General features: G+C 36.6%; 1 protein-coding gene and 1 long non-coding RNA gene across 2 annotated transcripts in view; both read right to left on the bottom strand.

The window, feature by feature from the left end:
• LOC309508652 overlaps nucleotides 1-17,489 on the bottom strand; it is a 179,230-nt gene that overhangs the window by 83,571 nt on the left and 78,170 nt on the right. The window lies entirely within an intron of this gene.
• LOC309508192 (uncharacterized protein) lies at nucleotides 1,225-17,282 on the bottom strand (the record flags this gene model as incomplete). Its single annotated transcript, XM_082182713.1, has 12 exons — nucleotides 1,225-2,138; nucleotides 3,667-3,790; nucleotides 4,041-4,262; nucleotides 4,467-5,252; nucleotides 5,461-5,755; nucleotides 5,923-6,258; nucleotides 6,350-6,378; nucleotides 10,040-10,944; nucleotides 15,272-15,395; nucleotides 15,705-15,926; nucleotides 16,093-16,878; nucleotides 16,989-17,282. The coding sequence occupies 12 exons, from the start codon at nucleotides 17,280-17,282 to the stop codon at nucleotides 1,225-1,227; spliced, it is 5,037 nt and encodes a 1,678-aa protein (XP_082038839.1).

The following is a 17,489-nucleotide window of genomic DNA, read 5'->3' as shown; positions in this document are numbered from 1 at the left end:
TCATGGCTAGCCCAAAGTGTTGTAAATATAATTGCATCTCTCCTATTCTCAGATCTCTACACTGGCTGCCAATTCACCAAAGAATATACTTTAAAATTCTACTCTTTGTATATGCTCCTGCCTATCTCTCCCTACACTCCGTCCAGAAGCCTAAGATCCTGCAACCGGGCTCTGCTGGTAGTCACTCACTTTAGACTCGAAGCGTAGAGAGGAGCGTGTATTTGCAGTGGCAGGTTTTTCTGAGATGAGAGACTTTTTATTTCGTACCAAGGAATGAAATAAACTCTAGAACAATAACCCTGATATACAGCCTAACAACATCTCATTTAACAGCAGATACTGAATCAGGACAACGCGTTCACTTTCGAGGTAACTTAACACTGTATCATGATGTTGATTCTATGGGAAAACTTCTACGAGAAGCACCTGTGGAAACACGTCAATTTCACTGGCCAAAGACAGGGTCAGGTGACGTAGTATAAGTGCATCATCAAGATAATAAATAGGTGCCTGAAATAAACGTCATCGGCTTCTTTGTTTCCAGGAAGCTGCACCTCTGTGTTTATGTTGGTGGAAGTTATTGTTTGTTTACATCCTGTCGAGGTGGGGGCTGAGGCCCGGGGAATGGAGACTCAACCCGGAAGTGGTGGACTTGATTTGGCAGAGGTACGATAGAGTGGAAGTGGACCTGTTCACTCAGCTCCTGTGAGTTCTAGAAAGGGTTTGCCATGACAGAGTTTGCCTGTTTTGGCTGGCCCAAGTCTGACGAGAAGTAAAACATTTATAAGTACGTTTTTTGTTGTTTTTGTTTCTTTGACTACACACGTGGTTTGTGGAAACCCACTCAAAAAGGTCTTCTGAAAAAAAAAGTATCTGTATAGTGATGCGCAGAGCTCTTAGGAGTAAGAATGGGTAGCCGTGAAATATTAAGCAATGCTAAATGAGAGAGGAAAAAAAAAGTTTTTATTTTTACATCTGAACTACAGAAACATGCTAAAATATAGCAGCATGAATGAACTACACAAGTTGTGAATGTACTGCACACCATCTGTTCGGCCAACATGTGTAAGTATAGAACTACACCAAAGCATATTTATTGTGATTTATTTATATTCATATTATATTTCATATTTATTTATTTATCATATTTTTTTGCAACCATCGTACAATATACATTACATATTTGCACATATAGCACAAACATGTAAAAAAAATATTTGTGTCTCAAAGGGATTTTGATGGCACTTTACCCATTAAATGTTTTTTGGTATTCTGCTCTGGCCTAAAGACAATAATGAAACACTTAGGAGCAAAAATACAGATAATCAGACCAAAGCTTGAAGCTAAAATAGCAAATATCTCCACAGCTACAGTAAATTTCCCTGGAGAACTGACATAAGCTGGAATAAAGGTGATCCAAACAGCACAGAATATGAGCATACTAAATGTGATGAATTTAGCCTCATTGAAGTTATCAGGGAGCTTGCGGGCCAGAAAAGCTAAAATAAAGCAAAGGAAAGCTAGGAGGCCAATATAACCCAGTACAGCCCAGAAACCAATAGCTGATCCAAAACTGCATTCAAGAATGATCTTTTCTTTGTAGTGTTGCATATTATTGTAGGGAAAAGGTGGAGATATGTTTAACCAAATCACACATATAAGAATCTGTACAAGAGTGAAACCAAAAACACTGAGTCTCTGTTGTGCAGGCCCAAACCATTTCATAACATTACTTCCTGGAAGTGTAGCCTTGAAGGCCATTAACACCACTATTGTTTTTCCGAGAACACAAGAGATACAGAGGACAAATATGATCCCGAATGCAGTGTGACGCAACATACAGGACCACTCAGTGGGCCGACCAATGAAAGTAAGTGAACAGAGGAAACACAGAGTCAATGAAAAGAGCAGTAGGAAGCTCAGCTCTGAGTTGTTGGCTCTTACTATTGGAGATGCCCTGTTTTTGTAGAAGACTAGAGTAATGCTCAATGCCACTGAAGAGCCAACAACAGAGAAAACAGCTAGGATAATCCCAAGGATCTCATTCCAGGAGAGAAACTCCACTGGTTTAAGAAGGCACTTGACCTTCTCATTATTGGGCCAGTTCTCAGGCAGGCATTTGAGGCATTCTAAAGAATCTGGAAGATGAAGAAATCAGTGCTTAACAGCCATTTATAAATCACAGAAACAAAATTTAGACATATATGATGTCAGACTTTTAGAATGACCAAATGAGGGGATCAATAACATGATGCTAATTTATTTATTATATGTAATTTAAAATACATAAAAATGCAATTCATACATACAATTATATTAATTTCAAAAAGGATTATTAAAATAAATAAATTATTGGAAGTAGTTTATTCAAATATTGTCATTAAAATATTTTTAACAAAACTGCTTCACTGCTTAGTGGTATTTGAAAAAAGGGGGGAAAACGTGTTTACTAAATTTAAGTAGTTAATGTAAAGTAGTTAACATGCAGAAACATACCAAAAAAACAAACAAACAAACAAAAAAAAACGTAATTTAGGAAATCCCATCATAAAAAAGGCCTCTCATAGCTGTGTGTCAAGGTCAATATGTCCTGACCTTTTTATGAAAGGCAAGATAAAAAAAATAAAAAAAATTCAGTTGCTCAAAAATGTGAAGATATTTACGAAATAAATAATTAGAAAAAAGTACTTTCTACCTTGAAAAATATATACACAGGGCTTGACATTAACATTTTTGCTCACCAGCCACTGTGGCTAGTGGTTTTCTTTCTCAACTGTTTACGTTCACTTAAAACATAACTGGCTGTGTTTGCATAAATACTCGCCCAGACCAATGACGTTGTTTTGTGTGTATTTGACTGTTTAGGTGCAATAAGCAGCGGGAAATAACTCAATTTAGTACTGAGGGGCTTTAAGAACAGCATTTTAAAGCAGATTGAAATAGAAAGCTTTTGCAACATAATAAATGTCTATATAATGTCGCTTTTGATTAATTTAATGCATCCTTGCTGAATAAAATTATTCATTTCTTTCCAAAAAAAAAAAAAAAAACCTCTTACTGACCCCAAACTTTTGAAAGGTAGTGATAATGTTACAAAAGCTTTCTATTTCGGATAAATGCTGTTCTTCTGAACTATCTATTCATCAAATAACCCTGAAAAAAAATTGTACACAACTGTTTTCAACATTGATAATAATAATAAATGTTTCTTGAGCATCAAATCTTCATATTAGAATGATTCCTGAAGGATCATGTGACACTGAAGATGGGAGTAATGATGCTGAAAATTCAGCTTTACCAACACAGAAATAAATTGCATTTTAAAATATATTCAAATAGAAAACAGTTATTTTAAATTGTAAAAATATTTCACAATATTACTGTTTTTGCTGTATTTTGGATCAAATAAATGAAGCCTTGGTGAGCAGAAGAGACTTTTTTTAAAACATAAAAAAATCTTACCGTTCTAATAATTTTGGCCATAATTCTGTGTGTATATATATATATATATATATATATATATATATATATATATATATATATATATATATATATATAATTCATGTACTGTCACATGCTTTCAGTGTGTATGGAAAATTCTCCCTTAAAAATTGTCTAATATTACAATTATACTGTATATTGTATAAGAATATCCTGACAAAGCACCTGTCTCATTGCTGATCTCTCCATCAGCACAGTTAATGCAGTCATAACAGCAGACAGGCCTTCCTTTTTGCACAGCCTTCCTAGTGCCTGGAGGACAGCTCTCACTGCACACAGACACAGGCACCTGCAGGTGACAGTAACAGAGTCAGAAATTAAAGACTTCGGCCAAAAATGCTCTGAAAGTGAGTAAATGAAGAGTGTTGTTGAATGCTAAGCAAATATATTGTTTTGTTCAGACTATTTAATTGAAGTGTATGACATAAATAAATAACGTGTGTTTAAATGGTTCTAAGTTTTTCTTTTAAAATCCAGGGGTACTGTATAACATTCATATATAATTACAACCACAGAGAATAGAACAACACATTGTATACCTTTTCACTCTCATCAAACCAAATTATGTCTCTGCTCAGACTGAATTCTTGGCCTTTAGGCTGGGATGCATCATATTGACCCACTGTAACAAAATCAACTGAATCGTCTCCCTGAAGCTGCCAATTCACAAGTTCATAGGTGGCCATGGGGTCTCCATTGGTATCGAATGAAACAGAATAATTATTTTTAGTAAAATTCACTTGCTTGAGTTGATCAAAAACCTGCATGATAAAAAAATCTAATCAAAAAAAGTTTTTTTTACAATTATTTGCTGAATAATCAGTACTAAAATAGGTGTGGTTGAATATAGCCTATATTTAGGTTTACAAAAAAGTAAAGGAATACTGTAGAATTTCAAACGCATAATTATTTTGATTTATTTTTAAATTAAATTTAAAAAAGTATTCCAAGATGAGAAAACATACCTGTCGGGGCTCAAATGTGATGTTTTTGTCACATTGGTTTTCGTTACAGACAATGCCATGTAGGGCATGAGCTATAGCATATGTGGCTTTGTACACCATGTTAGTGACGCGCAACTGGGACGTGTCTGTGTACGGGTTCTGTAATGTGCGCAGGTCCTCTGTGCCATCACATGCTGGCATACCAGTAGAAGAACCTGTCTGCTGTTTTAGACTACAGCTAAATGAGCTTTCCCAGAATTCTGTCAGCAGGGGAAATTTCAGCGCCTGCTCTGGAGACAGGTCAAGTAAAAAGTTACGAAATCCTGGGATAACAGAACGCGGGATTGCAACGCCCACAGCACCGATACATAAATTAAATCGCAGCATTTGTGGATCTGTAACCCACGCCTCGCTGCCAACCCATTGCATCGGAGGAGGAGGCTGCTGACTCAGCTCTTCTAAGAGAAATCTCATGTCACCTGCGGCCACAAAGGCAACTATTACACGAGCCGTTGATCTGCGAATGACATCAGCGACTTTTTTCAGTTTACTGCGCGGCTGGGTCCTGTAGTAGGCTTCAGAATACTCCACACAGATTCCCTCGTTCTCCGCAGCTTTCAAGAATGACGCCATGCCATTGTTCCCGTAGTCTGAATCACTGCACACAGTCCCGATCCACGTCCATCCGAAGTGCTTGACCATCCGTGCCAGTGCGGCCGCTTGATGGTGATCGCTGGGGATTGTCCTGAAGAAAGTAGGATGTTGCCGCTTGTCACTGAGACACGCGCATGTTGCGTAGTGACTCACCTAAAGTGCAGAGTGAAGACAAATATTACTATATTCTGAACATGAAAGGACGTTAAGTAGAACATGCTGAATACTCGAATCACATACTTAACACTAACTGTTGGGACAATGTTCACCAGTGTTATGGTCAAAATGACAATCATTTTTACACTATGACACTTTTTGAATTTTTTTATAAGACAATGAAATTGTTTTATTGTCCAAGCACCTGTGGAATTCCAAAAGGACCGAGAAGTCTTGAAATGCTTATAGCCGGCGTGGAAGCAGAATCTCCGACTAGTGCAGGAATTGCAGCTGATTTTGCACAGGAATCAGTGTCGTTAAATACCAGATCTTGACCGTTGGCAAGCTGTAACGCTACTTTAATTGCCATTGGCACAGAGGCACAAGAGTCATATATATGGTACCCTAATGTGATGCCCGGTAAGAGATCGGAGCTGTTGTTTATCTCTTGGATAGTGAACTGCAAGGCACGAGCAAAGCGCAGCTCTCTGAAGTCCATGCTGTTGAAGTAAACACATAGCCTCCTATTAAAAAAGAGCTCTCACCTAAACCTGTTTGCTTCTTATTAACTTATTTTACTTTAAAAGACAGTTATGAACATAATTTTAGGACAATCATCAGCTATTTACCCTACGTTAAGAACAGCATTTAATTTAGAATGAAATACCTGCCACTGCACTCAAGTGGTTGTGGCCGTCTAGTAAAGGTGTTTTTCTCTGTCCTCACATAGTAATGAATGGTGAAAGCCCCTCCAATGATGAAGTCTCCATCCTTGAAGAGAGCAGGGGGCTGAGGGTCACCTTGGAGGATGCATGTGCCTAAATTAACCCCACATACAGCAGGGCAAATCCTAATAATATACAGTAGTGTCACTGTCATTAAAAGATGAAAATTCATTTCTCCTTCTAGGCAAGTGACCATTCCAATTGTGATGTGAGCATTAATCCTTGTTTTATACTCACCATCCACCACTGTTATATGTTGTAACTCTTTACTGTAAAACCTAAGAGGGTGTGGCTAATATTTCACATCAGTCAATAACAGAATATGTATCCAGTGTATCATAAAATTAATCAAAACACCAAAATCATTACTTGCCTTCTTTAAGGTCCTCTGGTAACCCCTAGAGAAATGAGTCAGTGAAAGTAAATTTCTTTTATTTTTGGTTTTATATGCCCTTTCTACATAAGAGATTCAGACCTCATTGATATGACTGAAAAACATTCTTTAAATTCTCAATAAATTATAATGAAGAAAAGTATGTGATAATGTGATAACCATATGGCTACAAGATATTGTTTTGAAATAAATTACATTTTTTTGTTTAGCGAGTAATTAATTTTTACTTGAAAATATTATATTCTTATATATGACGTATGAGGCATCACTGTGTCACATAACTGGACAAAAAAGTATGATTCATTGCAGAATGAATTTTCTGAAATTTCCTATCAGTTTAATACTTATGTTTCTGGTTACATGAATGAATAATAACATTACAAGTGTTAGAATATTATAAAGAAATGTTGTAAGTTTTATTTTATAGTATTGAACTCAGAAATATGCTGAATGAACTGCACATAATTATACATCTGTTAGGTGAATATGTGTAATTATAATGTCAATGTTTAGTATAAAACAGAAAACGTATAACAAAATGTAACATGCAATTCAAGATGTTTTTTGCAATAATTGCACAATATACCAAACTTATTTGTCCATACAGCACTGTCACGCTTAAGCGTAGTCAAACAGGAACAAGATGAAAACAAAATATAATAAAAAGGCTTTATTAACAAGGGCAAACATGAACAAACTCAGCGTGTGTTGACAAAAACTGACCAAGAGAACTGAAACACAGCAACTTATATACAAAGGAAAACAAGGGTAATTAAAGCTGCAAGCAGCGATGAAAGGGCCCTCGCACCCGTGCCATCAACACTTGGTGGCTTTAGGAAGACAGAGCATGGTTGGGAAATGTACATTTAAGGAGGTATATATAGTAAGAGTATGTCAAAGTCAGTTACAAAATGTTTTGTATAATGGTGATAATAGCATGCTTCATGACTCAGCTAAGTGTTGCTAGCATGTTTAGTATGTTTCTAGCATGCTCAGTACACAATAATTATGTGGTTAGTACTGCATTACTGTGTTAACCATGTCAGTTTCTGTTGCCAGTAGGTGGCGTTATGACTATAACTGAATATGAGCATGGATGTGTGTTCAGGACAGAACTCTTATCAAACGTGTCAAGTTTGGTGCAAATTGGACATTGCCTTCTTGAGTAACAACAAAGTAATGTTTCATTGAATTAGCATTCTTTAGCACTTAGCTAAGCATTGTTAGCATGTTTTAACATGTTTCTAGCATGTTTAGAACTCAATGGCATTTTTAACATGTTGCTAGAACGGCATCAACGTGTTAAACATGTCACTTCCTGTTGCCAGTAGGTGGCGCTATTACTATAACTGAACATTCTCATGTAGATGTGTTCAGGCCATGACTCTTATCAAAAGTGTGAAGTTTGGGGCAGATTGGACATTCCATGCCTGAGTTACAGCAAATTCCTATTTAATTGCAATAATAGCATGCTTTAGCACTTAGCTAAAAGTCTGCTAGCATGTTTTAGCATGTTTCTAGTATGTTGTTAACATGTTTAACACTTGCTGGCACTTTTTTATATGTTATTAGGAGTCCATAACAGTGTTAAACATGTCACTTCCTGTTGCCAGCAGGTGGCGCTATGACTGTAACTGAATATAAGCATGGTCATGTGTTCAGGACAGAACGCTTATCAAAAGTGTGAAGTTTGGGGCAGATTGGACATTCCATGCCTGAGTTACAGCAAATTCATATTTAGTTGCAGTAATATCATTCTTTAGCACTTAGCTAAGTGTTTGCTAGTATGTTTTAGCATGTCTCTAGTATGTTGGTAGGATGTTTAGCACCTACTGGCATTTTTTTATATGTTATTAGGAGTCAAGAACAGTGTAAACGTCACTTCCTGTTGCCAGCAGGTGGCGCTATGACTATAACTAAATATGAGCATGGACATGTGTTCAAGAGATAACTCTTATCAAACGTGTGAAGTTTGGGGTAGATTGTACATTGCCTTCTTGAGTAACAACAAAGTCCTGTTTCATTGAATTAGCATGCTTTAGCACTTAGCTAAGTATTGCTAGCATGTTTTAATATGTTTCTAGCATGTTTAGAACTCAATGGCATTTTTAACATGTTGCTAGAACGGCATCAACGTGTTAAACATGTCACTTCCTGTTGCCAGTAGGTGGCGCTATTACTATAACTGAATTTGAGCATAGACATGTGTTCAGGCCATGATTCTTAACAAACGTGTGAAGTTTGGGGCAGATTGGACATTCCATGCCTGAGTTACAGCAAATTCCTATTTAATTGCAGTAATAGCATGCTTTAGCACTTAGCTAAGTGTTTGCTAGCATGTCTCTAGTATGTTGCTAACCTGTTTAGCACTTGCTGGCTCTTTTTTATATGTTATTAGGAGACCACAACAGTGTTAAACATGTCACTTCCTGTTGACAGCAGGTGGCGCTATTACTATAACTGAATATTCTCATGTAGATGTGTTCAGGCCATGACTCTTATCAAACGTGTGAAGTTTGGGGCAGATTGGACATTCCATGCCTGAGTTACAGCAAATTCCTATTTATTTGCAATAATAGCATGCTTTAGCACTTAGCTAAGAGTTTGCTAGCATGTTTTAGCATGCTTCTAGTATGTTGTTAGCATGTTTAGCACTTGCTGGCACTTTTTTATATGTTATTAGGAGTCCATAACAGTGTTAAACATGTCACTTCCTGTTGCCAGCAGGTGGCGCTATGACTATAACTGAATATGAGCATGGTCATGTGTTCAGGGCAGAACGCTTATCAAAAGTGTGAAGTTTGGGGCAGATTGGACATTCCATGCCTGAGTTACAGCAACTTCCTGTTTCATGGCGAAACATCGAAATTTGTCAGGCCGCCGAGGACCCGCCCTTCGACGAAAACTCAAGATCTTCGCAATTTAACGTCGCAAAGGCCTTAAGATTACACTCACCAAATTTGAAGATGATCAGATTAAAACTCTAGGAGGAGTTCGTTAAAGTACGAGGCCTGAAAATGGCAAAAACTGCACAAAAATCTGAGAGGAAGTTCAAAATGGCTGACTTCCTGTTGTGTTTAGGGCTATGCTCCAAGAGACTTTTTTGTAGGTATTAGGTCATTACATGTATGTACCGAATTTCGTGCACGTACGTGGAACGTTGCAGGAGGCGCACTCCGTTGAACTTTTATAGGTGGCGCTATCGAGCCATTTTGCCCCGTCCAATTCTGAAACCTATATCAGATGTAAATTTTCGCCAGTTCTGACGCGTGTGCAAAGTTTTGTGACTTTTCGAGCATGTTTAGGCCCTCAAAAATGCAATTAAATGCGGAGAATAATAATAATAATAATAATAATAATAATAAACAGAGCAATTCCAAGAGGGTCCTCACACCATCGGTGCTCGGGCCCTAATTAAGGAGGAACACCTGTGGTGATTAATGAATATCCAATGCAACTCATACTTAGCGGAAAACCAAACAAAGGGAAACAGGAACTAATGAATAAAATCGAAAAGTCCATGAAAACAAAACTAATAGAACATAACTGTTACAAGTACAAACGTGTAAATACATTTATGTCGGGGTGAGAGCTGACACAGTAAAATCACAGCCATGTGTGATATCTAATAATGAATGATATCTAATAAGTGTGTCTTATTGGACTTTTGTTGATACTTTACCCATTAAATGTTTTTTGGTATTCTGCTCTGGCCTAAATAAAATAATGAAACACTTAGGAGCAAAAATACAAAGAATCAGACCAAAGCTTGAAGCTAAAATGGCAAATATCTCCACAGCTACAGTAAATTTCCCTGGAGAGCTAACATAAGCTGGAACAAATGTGATCCAAACAGCACAGAATATGAGCATGCTGAATGTGATGAATTTAGCCTCATTGAAGTTATCAGGCAGCTTTCGGGCCAGAAAAGCTAAAATAAAGCAAAGGAAAGCTAGGAGGCCAATATAACCCAGTACAGCCCAGAAACCAATAGCTGATCCTAAACTGCATTCTAAAATAATCGTTTCTTTGTAGTGTTGCATATTATTGTAAGGAAAAGGTGGGGACATTTTTAACCAAAACACACATATAAGAATCTGTACAAGAGTGAAACCAAAAACACTGAGTCTCTGTTGTGCAGGCCCAAACCATTTCATAACATTACTTCCTGGAAGTGTAGCCTTGAAGGCCATTAACACCACTATTGTTTTCCCCAGAACACAAGAGATACAGAGGACAAAAGTTATACCAAATGCTGTGTGGCGCAACATACAGGACCACTCAGTGGGCCGACCAATGAAAGTAAGTGAACAGAGAAAACACAGAGTCAATGAGAAGAGCAGCAGAAAGCTCAGCTCTGAGTTGTTGGCTCTTACTATTGGAGATGCCATGTTTTTGTAGAACACTAGAGCAATGCTCAAAGCCAGTAAAAAGCCTGCAATAGAGAAAGCAGCCAGGATAATCCCAAGGATCTCATTCCAGGAGAGAAACTCCACTGGTTTAGAAAGACACTTGTCCTTCTCAAAATTAGGCCAGTCCTCAGGTAGGCATTTGTGACAATCTAAAGAATCTGTAAAAAAAAAAAAAAAAAAAACAAGAATCAGTGCTCAACAGTCATGTATGAGCCACAGGAATAAGAGAGATTCTTATGGAGCAAATTATGTGGCATAATTAAACAAACAAATCCAGCATTTTGCAAACAAACTCGATCTACTTCGCAAAGGAAAACTCGACTCGCAAACAAACTCGATCTCCTTTGCAAAGGAAAACTCGACTCGCAAACAAACAGAAAGCAATGTGCAAGTACAAAGGTCAGTTTGAGTGAAAATGCAGTGGAGTAACAAATATGTATTGTGTTTTACAAATATAAATAAATGAGCCAAGATAATACTTCACAAATAAATACAAACCATCCTACAAATTGCATGTAACCTTTGAACAAATACCAAATCTAGTGCATACAAATACATATCTGTCTGTTATGACTGTGTGACACTTGGCTTTTTATGTGATCTCTCGGCTCGATTTTCTCACAAATGTGTCCAGGCAGATTTTCTCACAAATGCAGTAGAGCAACTTCCTCTTCTAAAACAGTAGATGGCGCTAAACTAGGGGATTAATTTAGTGCTAGTCTCCCTGGAGAAGCACTGATTTGAAACTTGCCTTTGCCTACAGCTGAGGAAAATGACCGGTGAACGGGTGTGTTTCTGTCTTATTTGATCTATAATTAACCTTTTTGAGGTTTTCTTTTGCAAAATGTTTATTACATATCTAGACAGATTAGCATTTAGCAATTCACTCTCTCTAGGTTAGGGGAATCTATAAACTGAAAGCTCTGCCATCATATGTTGCTTTTTTTTTTAAATTTGTAAAAACGTTACATTTACTGAACAAGTCTATTTCTTTTGTTCTCCATAAATTAATGAGGATATTTCATTTAATTGAAAGGAGGGTCCCACTTATTTATTTATTTAGTTGGAATTCAGTCAGCTTAACAGTAATAAAATAATTAATGAACAAAACAAACAATATACAATTGTTTCTTAACTTGCCTGTGACATATGCAGTGCCCAAATTATTATTTTGGACAGACAAATGAAACCCGCCTCTCAATTAAATGAAATGTTCTCATTAATTTATGGAGAACGAAAGAAATAGATTCGTTCAGTGTAGACATAATCACTAATTTAGTCATTTCGCATGTGTCCGATGTAGAAACAATTTACAAAAAGCAACATATGATGGTAGAGCTTTCAGCTTATAGATTCCCCTATCCTAGAGAGAGTGAATTGCTAAGTGCTAATCTGTCTAGATATGTAATAAACATTTTGCAAAAGAAAACCTCAAAAAGGTTTTGATCAAATAAGACAGAAACGTAATGTAATGTTCACCGGTCATTTTCCTCAGCTGTAGGCAAAGGCAAGTTTCAAATCAGTGCTTCTCCAGGGAGACTAGCGCTAAATGAATCCCCTAGTTTAGCGCCATCTACTGTTTTAGAAGAGGAAGTTGCTCAACTGCATTTGTGAGAAAATCGAGCCGAGAGATCTCATAAAAAGCCAAGTGTCACACAATCATAACAGACAGATATGCATTTGTATGCACTAGATTTGGTATTTGTTCAAACATGCAATTTGTAGGATGGTTTGTATTTATTTGTGAAGTATTATCTTGGCTCATTTATTTATATTTGTAAAACACAATACATATTTGTTACTCCACTGCATTTTCACTCAAACTGACCTTTGTACTTGCACATTGCTTTCAGTTTGTTTGTGGGTCGAGTTTTCCTTTGCAAAGCAGATCGAGTTTGTTTGCGAGTCGAGTTTTCCTTTGCGAAGTAGATCGAGTTTGTTTGCAAAATGCTGGATTTGATTGTTTAATTATGGCACATAATTCGCTCCATAGATTCTAAAACAGTGTAATGGCTACACTGACTACACAGTGTTTTAATGAACAACTCAGAAGTTCAATTACATGATGCTCATTTTTGTCCTATAAGTTAATTTATTTAAAATGTACATTAAAATCGAATTCAAACATACAATGACTTGAATAGCCCTCTTCTATGATGAGCATGTTCTTAAAATTATAACAAATAATTAAAGGAGTCATTAATTGAAAAATTATGACATACAAGAGGATTGTACCATAAGAACATAAGTTCAGAACTTCATCCAAAAACATCTTTTATTGAAATCAAGCTGAGAAAACAACCAATCTTAACATTACCTTTCAAAGAATTTTAATGTAAGGAAAGGGGCGGTTTAATTTCAACTTTGTGGCAGTAAGATTATTTGTTTTATATATTTCACTATGGATTATGTGGTGTGATTGGCTGCAATGCTCATCGCTGCAACCTTTTATGCAGTGAGAGTTGATCTAAATATGATGCTGTATCAGCACTTGCACAATTAGTTAAACCTGGCAGCTGTAAAAACAGTAATAAATTAATGAATTAATTAAACTCAAGTAAAAGTTTTCAAAAGAGTTTCACATAGTTACTTAATGTGCAAAGATGTTACCCAGTCATAGGAGTGCATTTACACTGTAGTCATAAAAGAGTCAGCTACCTTTAAATGGTTAGTTCACCCAAAAATTTAAAATAATCCCATAATTATTTTAATTATGAATTACTTTTATAATGGATGGATGACCTTTTTTGGGCTTCAAAATCCAAATTACCATTCACTCCCACTATAAAGCTTGGAAGAGCCATGATATTTTTTTTATATAACTCCGATTGTGTTTGGCTGAAAAAGAAAGTCATATACACCTATGATGGCTTAAGTGTGAGTGAATTATTAAAAAATTTGGGTGAACTAACCCTTTAAACAGTGTTCAAATCAGAGCTTGTTTCAGCTTGTTTTGAAGCTTGTTTAAGCCATGGGCGGGACGGGGATGTAATTGTGACATTGTATCCCACATTTCTGACTTTTTCTTCGAATTCTGAACGTGCAATTGTGTGCTATAAAGTCCGAATTGTAAGATATAAACTCACAATTCTGAGATTATGATCTTGCACATCTGACTTTTTTCTTACAAAAAGGTAATTGAAGAGTTTAAATCTCGCGATCCTAACTTTATAGCTCACAATTGCAAAAAAGTCTGAATTGTAAGATAAAAAGTTGCAATTACCTTTTTAAATTTGTGTATTTTTTACATTTTTGTATTCTGTGGCAGACACAACCTTCTATAGAGAGCTAAAATCAAAGTAGAAAAAAATCTTTCTAAATTATTAGGTTTTGATGCAGAAATGCTACTTATAGTATAAGTGCACCTGAGGAAACATTATAAATTAATAAAAACTGTACAAGTCAATAAAAATAAGTCTCTTAATGATGTTTATAAATTATTAATTAATGATATTTAATTTATTCTTGAGAAATATATTTTATGTTTTTGAAAATAAAGATTATGTATAATCACATGCCTTTGTTATACATGTACTCACTGTAGAAATAAAGTTAAAGTATTAATAATTACAAGCATATAATCCTAAACCAAATCCAAACCTTTAGTATGCATGTTTTTGATTAATATTACTCAGCTTTTAATTGTATAAATACACTGTAACATATGGAAGCTTGTTTCTGCCACAAAATAATAATAAAAAAAATTAATTGTGACTTTTTATTTCACAATTCTTTTTTTGTCTAAATTGCGAGTTTACATCTAGCAATTCTGACTTTTTATCTCAGAATTGCGAGATATAAAGTCGCAATTGTGAGTTATAAAGTCAGAATTGCGTGATATAAAGTCGCAATTGCGTGTTATAAAGTCAGAATTGCGAGTTATAAAGTCAGAATTGCGTGATATAAAGTCGCAATTGCGTGTTATAAAGTCAGAATTGCGTGATAAAAAGTCACAATTGCGAGATATAAACTCGCAATTCTGATAAAAAAAGTCATTATTTTTTTCCTCAGAACTGGACTTTAGAACTAGCAATTGCAACTTTTTGTATCTCACAATGAGAAAAAAGATATAAAGATATAAATATAAACGAGATATAAACTCGCAATTGTGAGAAAAAATTTCTGAATTGTGAGTTTATATCTCATAATTCTGACTTTATTTCTCGCAATTCTGACTTTATAACTCGCAATTGTGAGACTCACAATTCTGAGAAAAAAGTCAGAATTGCAAGATGTGAACTCACAGTTGTGAGATAAAAAGTCGGCAATTATCTTTTAAAATGTTTTATTCTGTGGCGGAAACAAGCTTCCATAGGACACCTTAATAATAAATAAAGTGTAGCCAAATATTTCTAAGAACTTTGCATGTATTTTAAACTAGATCTTTAAAACATTTTTAAACTATCATTTTCTTTATCTTAAACTCTCATATAAGCATTGACCCAGTAGTATGTATGATCAATTCAAGAATATTCAGACAAATACCTGTCTCATTGCTGATCTCTCCATCAGCACAGTTAATGCAGTCATAACAGCAGACAGGTTTTCCCTTTTTCACAGCCTTCCTAGAACCTGGAGGACAGCTCTCACTGCACACAGACACAGGCACCTGCAGGAGGCAGAAACACAGAGCATCAAGGTCAAAAATGAACCAAGCTACTACATATTATTTATAATTATTTAAAATGTAATTCAGGGATGGGCCAATTCAGTCTTGGAGGGTCAGAGTTTAGCTACAACCCTGATAAAAAACTAGCTTTCTAGTAATCTTAAAGACATTGATTAGCTTGTTCAGGTGTGTTTGATTAGGGTTTGAACTAAACTCTGAGTGGCCCACCAGGACGGAAGCTGCCCATCCTTGATGTATATAGACAACATTATAGATATATACGTTATAGACAACACATTGTAGCAATACCTTTTCACTGCCATCATACCAAATGATAGTTCTGCTTAGACTGAATTCTTTGCCTTTAGGCTGCGATCCATCATATTGACCCACTGTCACAAAATGAACTGAACCGTCTCCCTGAAGCTGCCAATTCACAAGTTCATAGGTGGCCACGGGGTCTCCATTGGTATCAAATGAAACAGAATAATTATTTTTGGTGAAGTTGACTCGCTTGAGCTGATCAAAAACCTGCATGAAGGGCATGAAAAACTCAAGATTGTTGTAATTTGCTGAATAATCAGTATACTGAAATATTGGGTGTGGTTAGGCGCTATATATTTTATAGCAGGCCTACACAAAGTAAAGGAAGATTGTATTAAGATCTAATCGTAAGTATAGTACAAAGAAAACTTACCTTACGGGGCTCAATTTTGATGTTTTTGTCACAACGTTTTTCGTCACATACAATGCCATGTAGGGCATGAGCTATAGCATATGTGGCTTTGTACACCATGTTAGTGATCCTCAACTGGGACGTGTCTGTATACGGGTTCTGTAATGCGCGCAGGTCCTCTGTGCCATCACATGCTGGCATACCAGTAGAAGAACCTGTCTGCTGTTTTAGACTACAGCTAAATAAGTTTTCCCAGAATTCTGTAAGCAGAGGAAATGTCAGCGCCTGCTCTGGAGACAAGTCAAGTAAAAAGTTACGAAATCCCGGGATAACAGACCGCGGGATTGCAAAACCCACAGCACCGATAAACAAATTAAACCGCAGCATTTGTGGATCTGTAACCCACGCCTCACTGCCAATCCACTGCATCGGAGGAGGAGGCTGCTGACTCAGCTCTTCTAAGAGAAATCTCATGTCACCTGCGGCCACAAAGGCAACTATTACACGAGCCGTTGATCTGCGAATGACATCAGCAACTCTTTTCAGTTTACTGCGCGGCTGGGTCCTGTAATAGGCCTCAGAATACTCCACACAGATTCCCTCCTCTGCCGCAGCCTTCAGAAATGATGCCATGCCATTGTTCCCGTAGTCTGAATCACTGCGCACAGCCCCGATCCACGTCCATCCGAAGCGCTTGACCATCCGTGCCAATGCGGCAGCTTGATGGTGATCGCTGGGGATGGTCCTGAAGAAAGTAGGATACTGCCGCTTGTCACTGAGACACGCGCATGTTGCGTAATGACTCACCTAAAGTGCAGAGTGAAGAAGAAGAAAACACAGGTTTACAATATTATTTTTCTTTAACAGCGCCAACATTTGTTTTCCTACAAGTTTTATAGAAGACCAAGAAAAAGCACCTGTGGAATTCCAAAAGAACCGAAAAGTCTTGAAGTGGTTATAGCCGCAGTGGAACCAGATTCTCCGACTAGTGCAATAACTGCTGCTGATTTTGCACAGGAATCAGTGTCGTTAAATACCAGATCTTGTCCGTTGGCAAGTTGAAATGCTACTTTCATTACCATTGGCACAGAGGCACAAGAGTCATATATATGGTACCCTAATGTGATGCCTGGTAAGAGATCGGAGCTGTTGTTTATCTCTTGGATGGCGAACTGTAAGACACGAGCAAAACGCAGCTCTCTGAAGTCCATGCTGTTGAAGAGCACAGATGAAAAACTATATTATAATAACTTGTTATTAAATTTAAGCACCTATGTGAACGTTTTGCTTCTTATATATTCACATTAATTCAGTTTACATAAAAAAGACAATTATGAACATTATTTCAGCACAATCAATTTAGCCCATTCAACCCTGTTCTGTTAATGATTGTATACTTTTGTCAAACTCTAACCTGC

The sequence above is a fragment of the Leuciscus leuciscus genome (genome assembly GCF_965113295.1).
Source record: "Leuciscus leuciscus genome assembly, chromosome: 10".
Taxonomy (NCBI): domain Eukaryota; kingdom Metazoa; phylum Chordata; class Actinopteri; order Cypriniformes; family Leuciscidae; genus Leuciscus; species Leuciscus leuciscus.
This window is presented reverse-complemented; position numbering and strand designations above follow the sequence as displayed.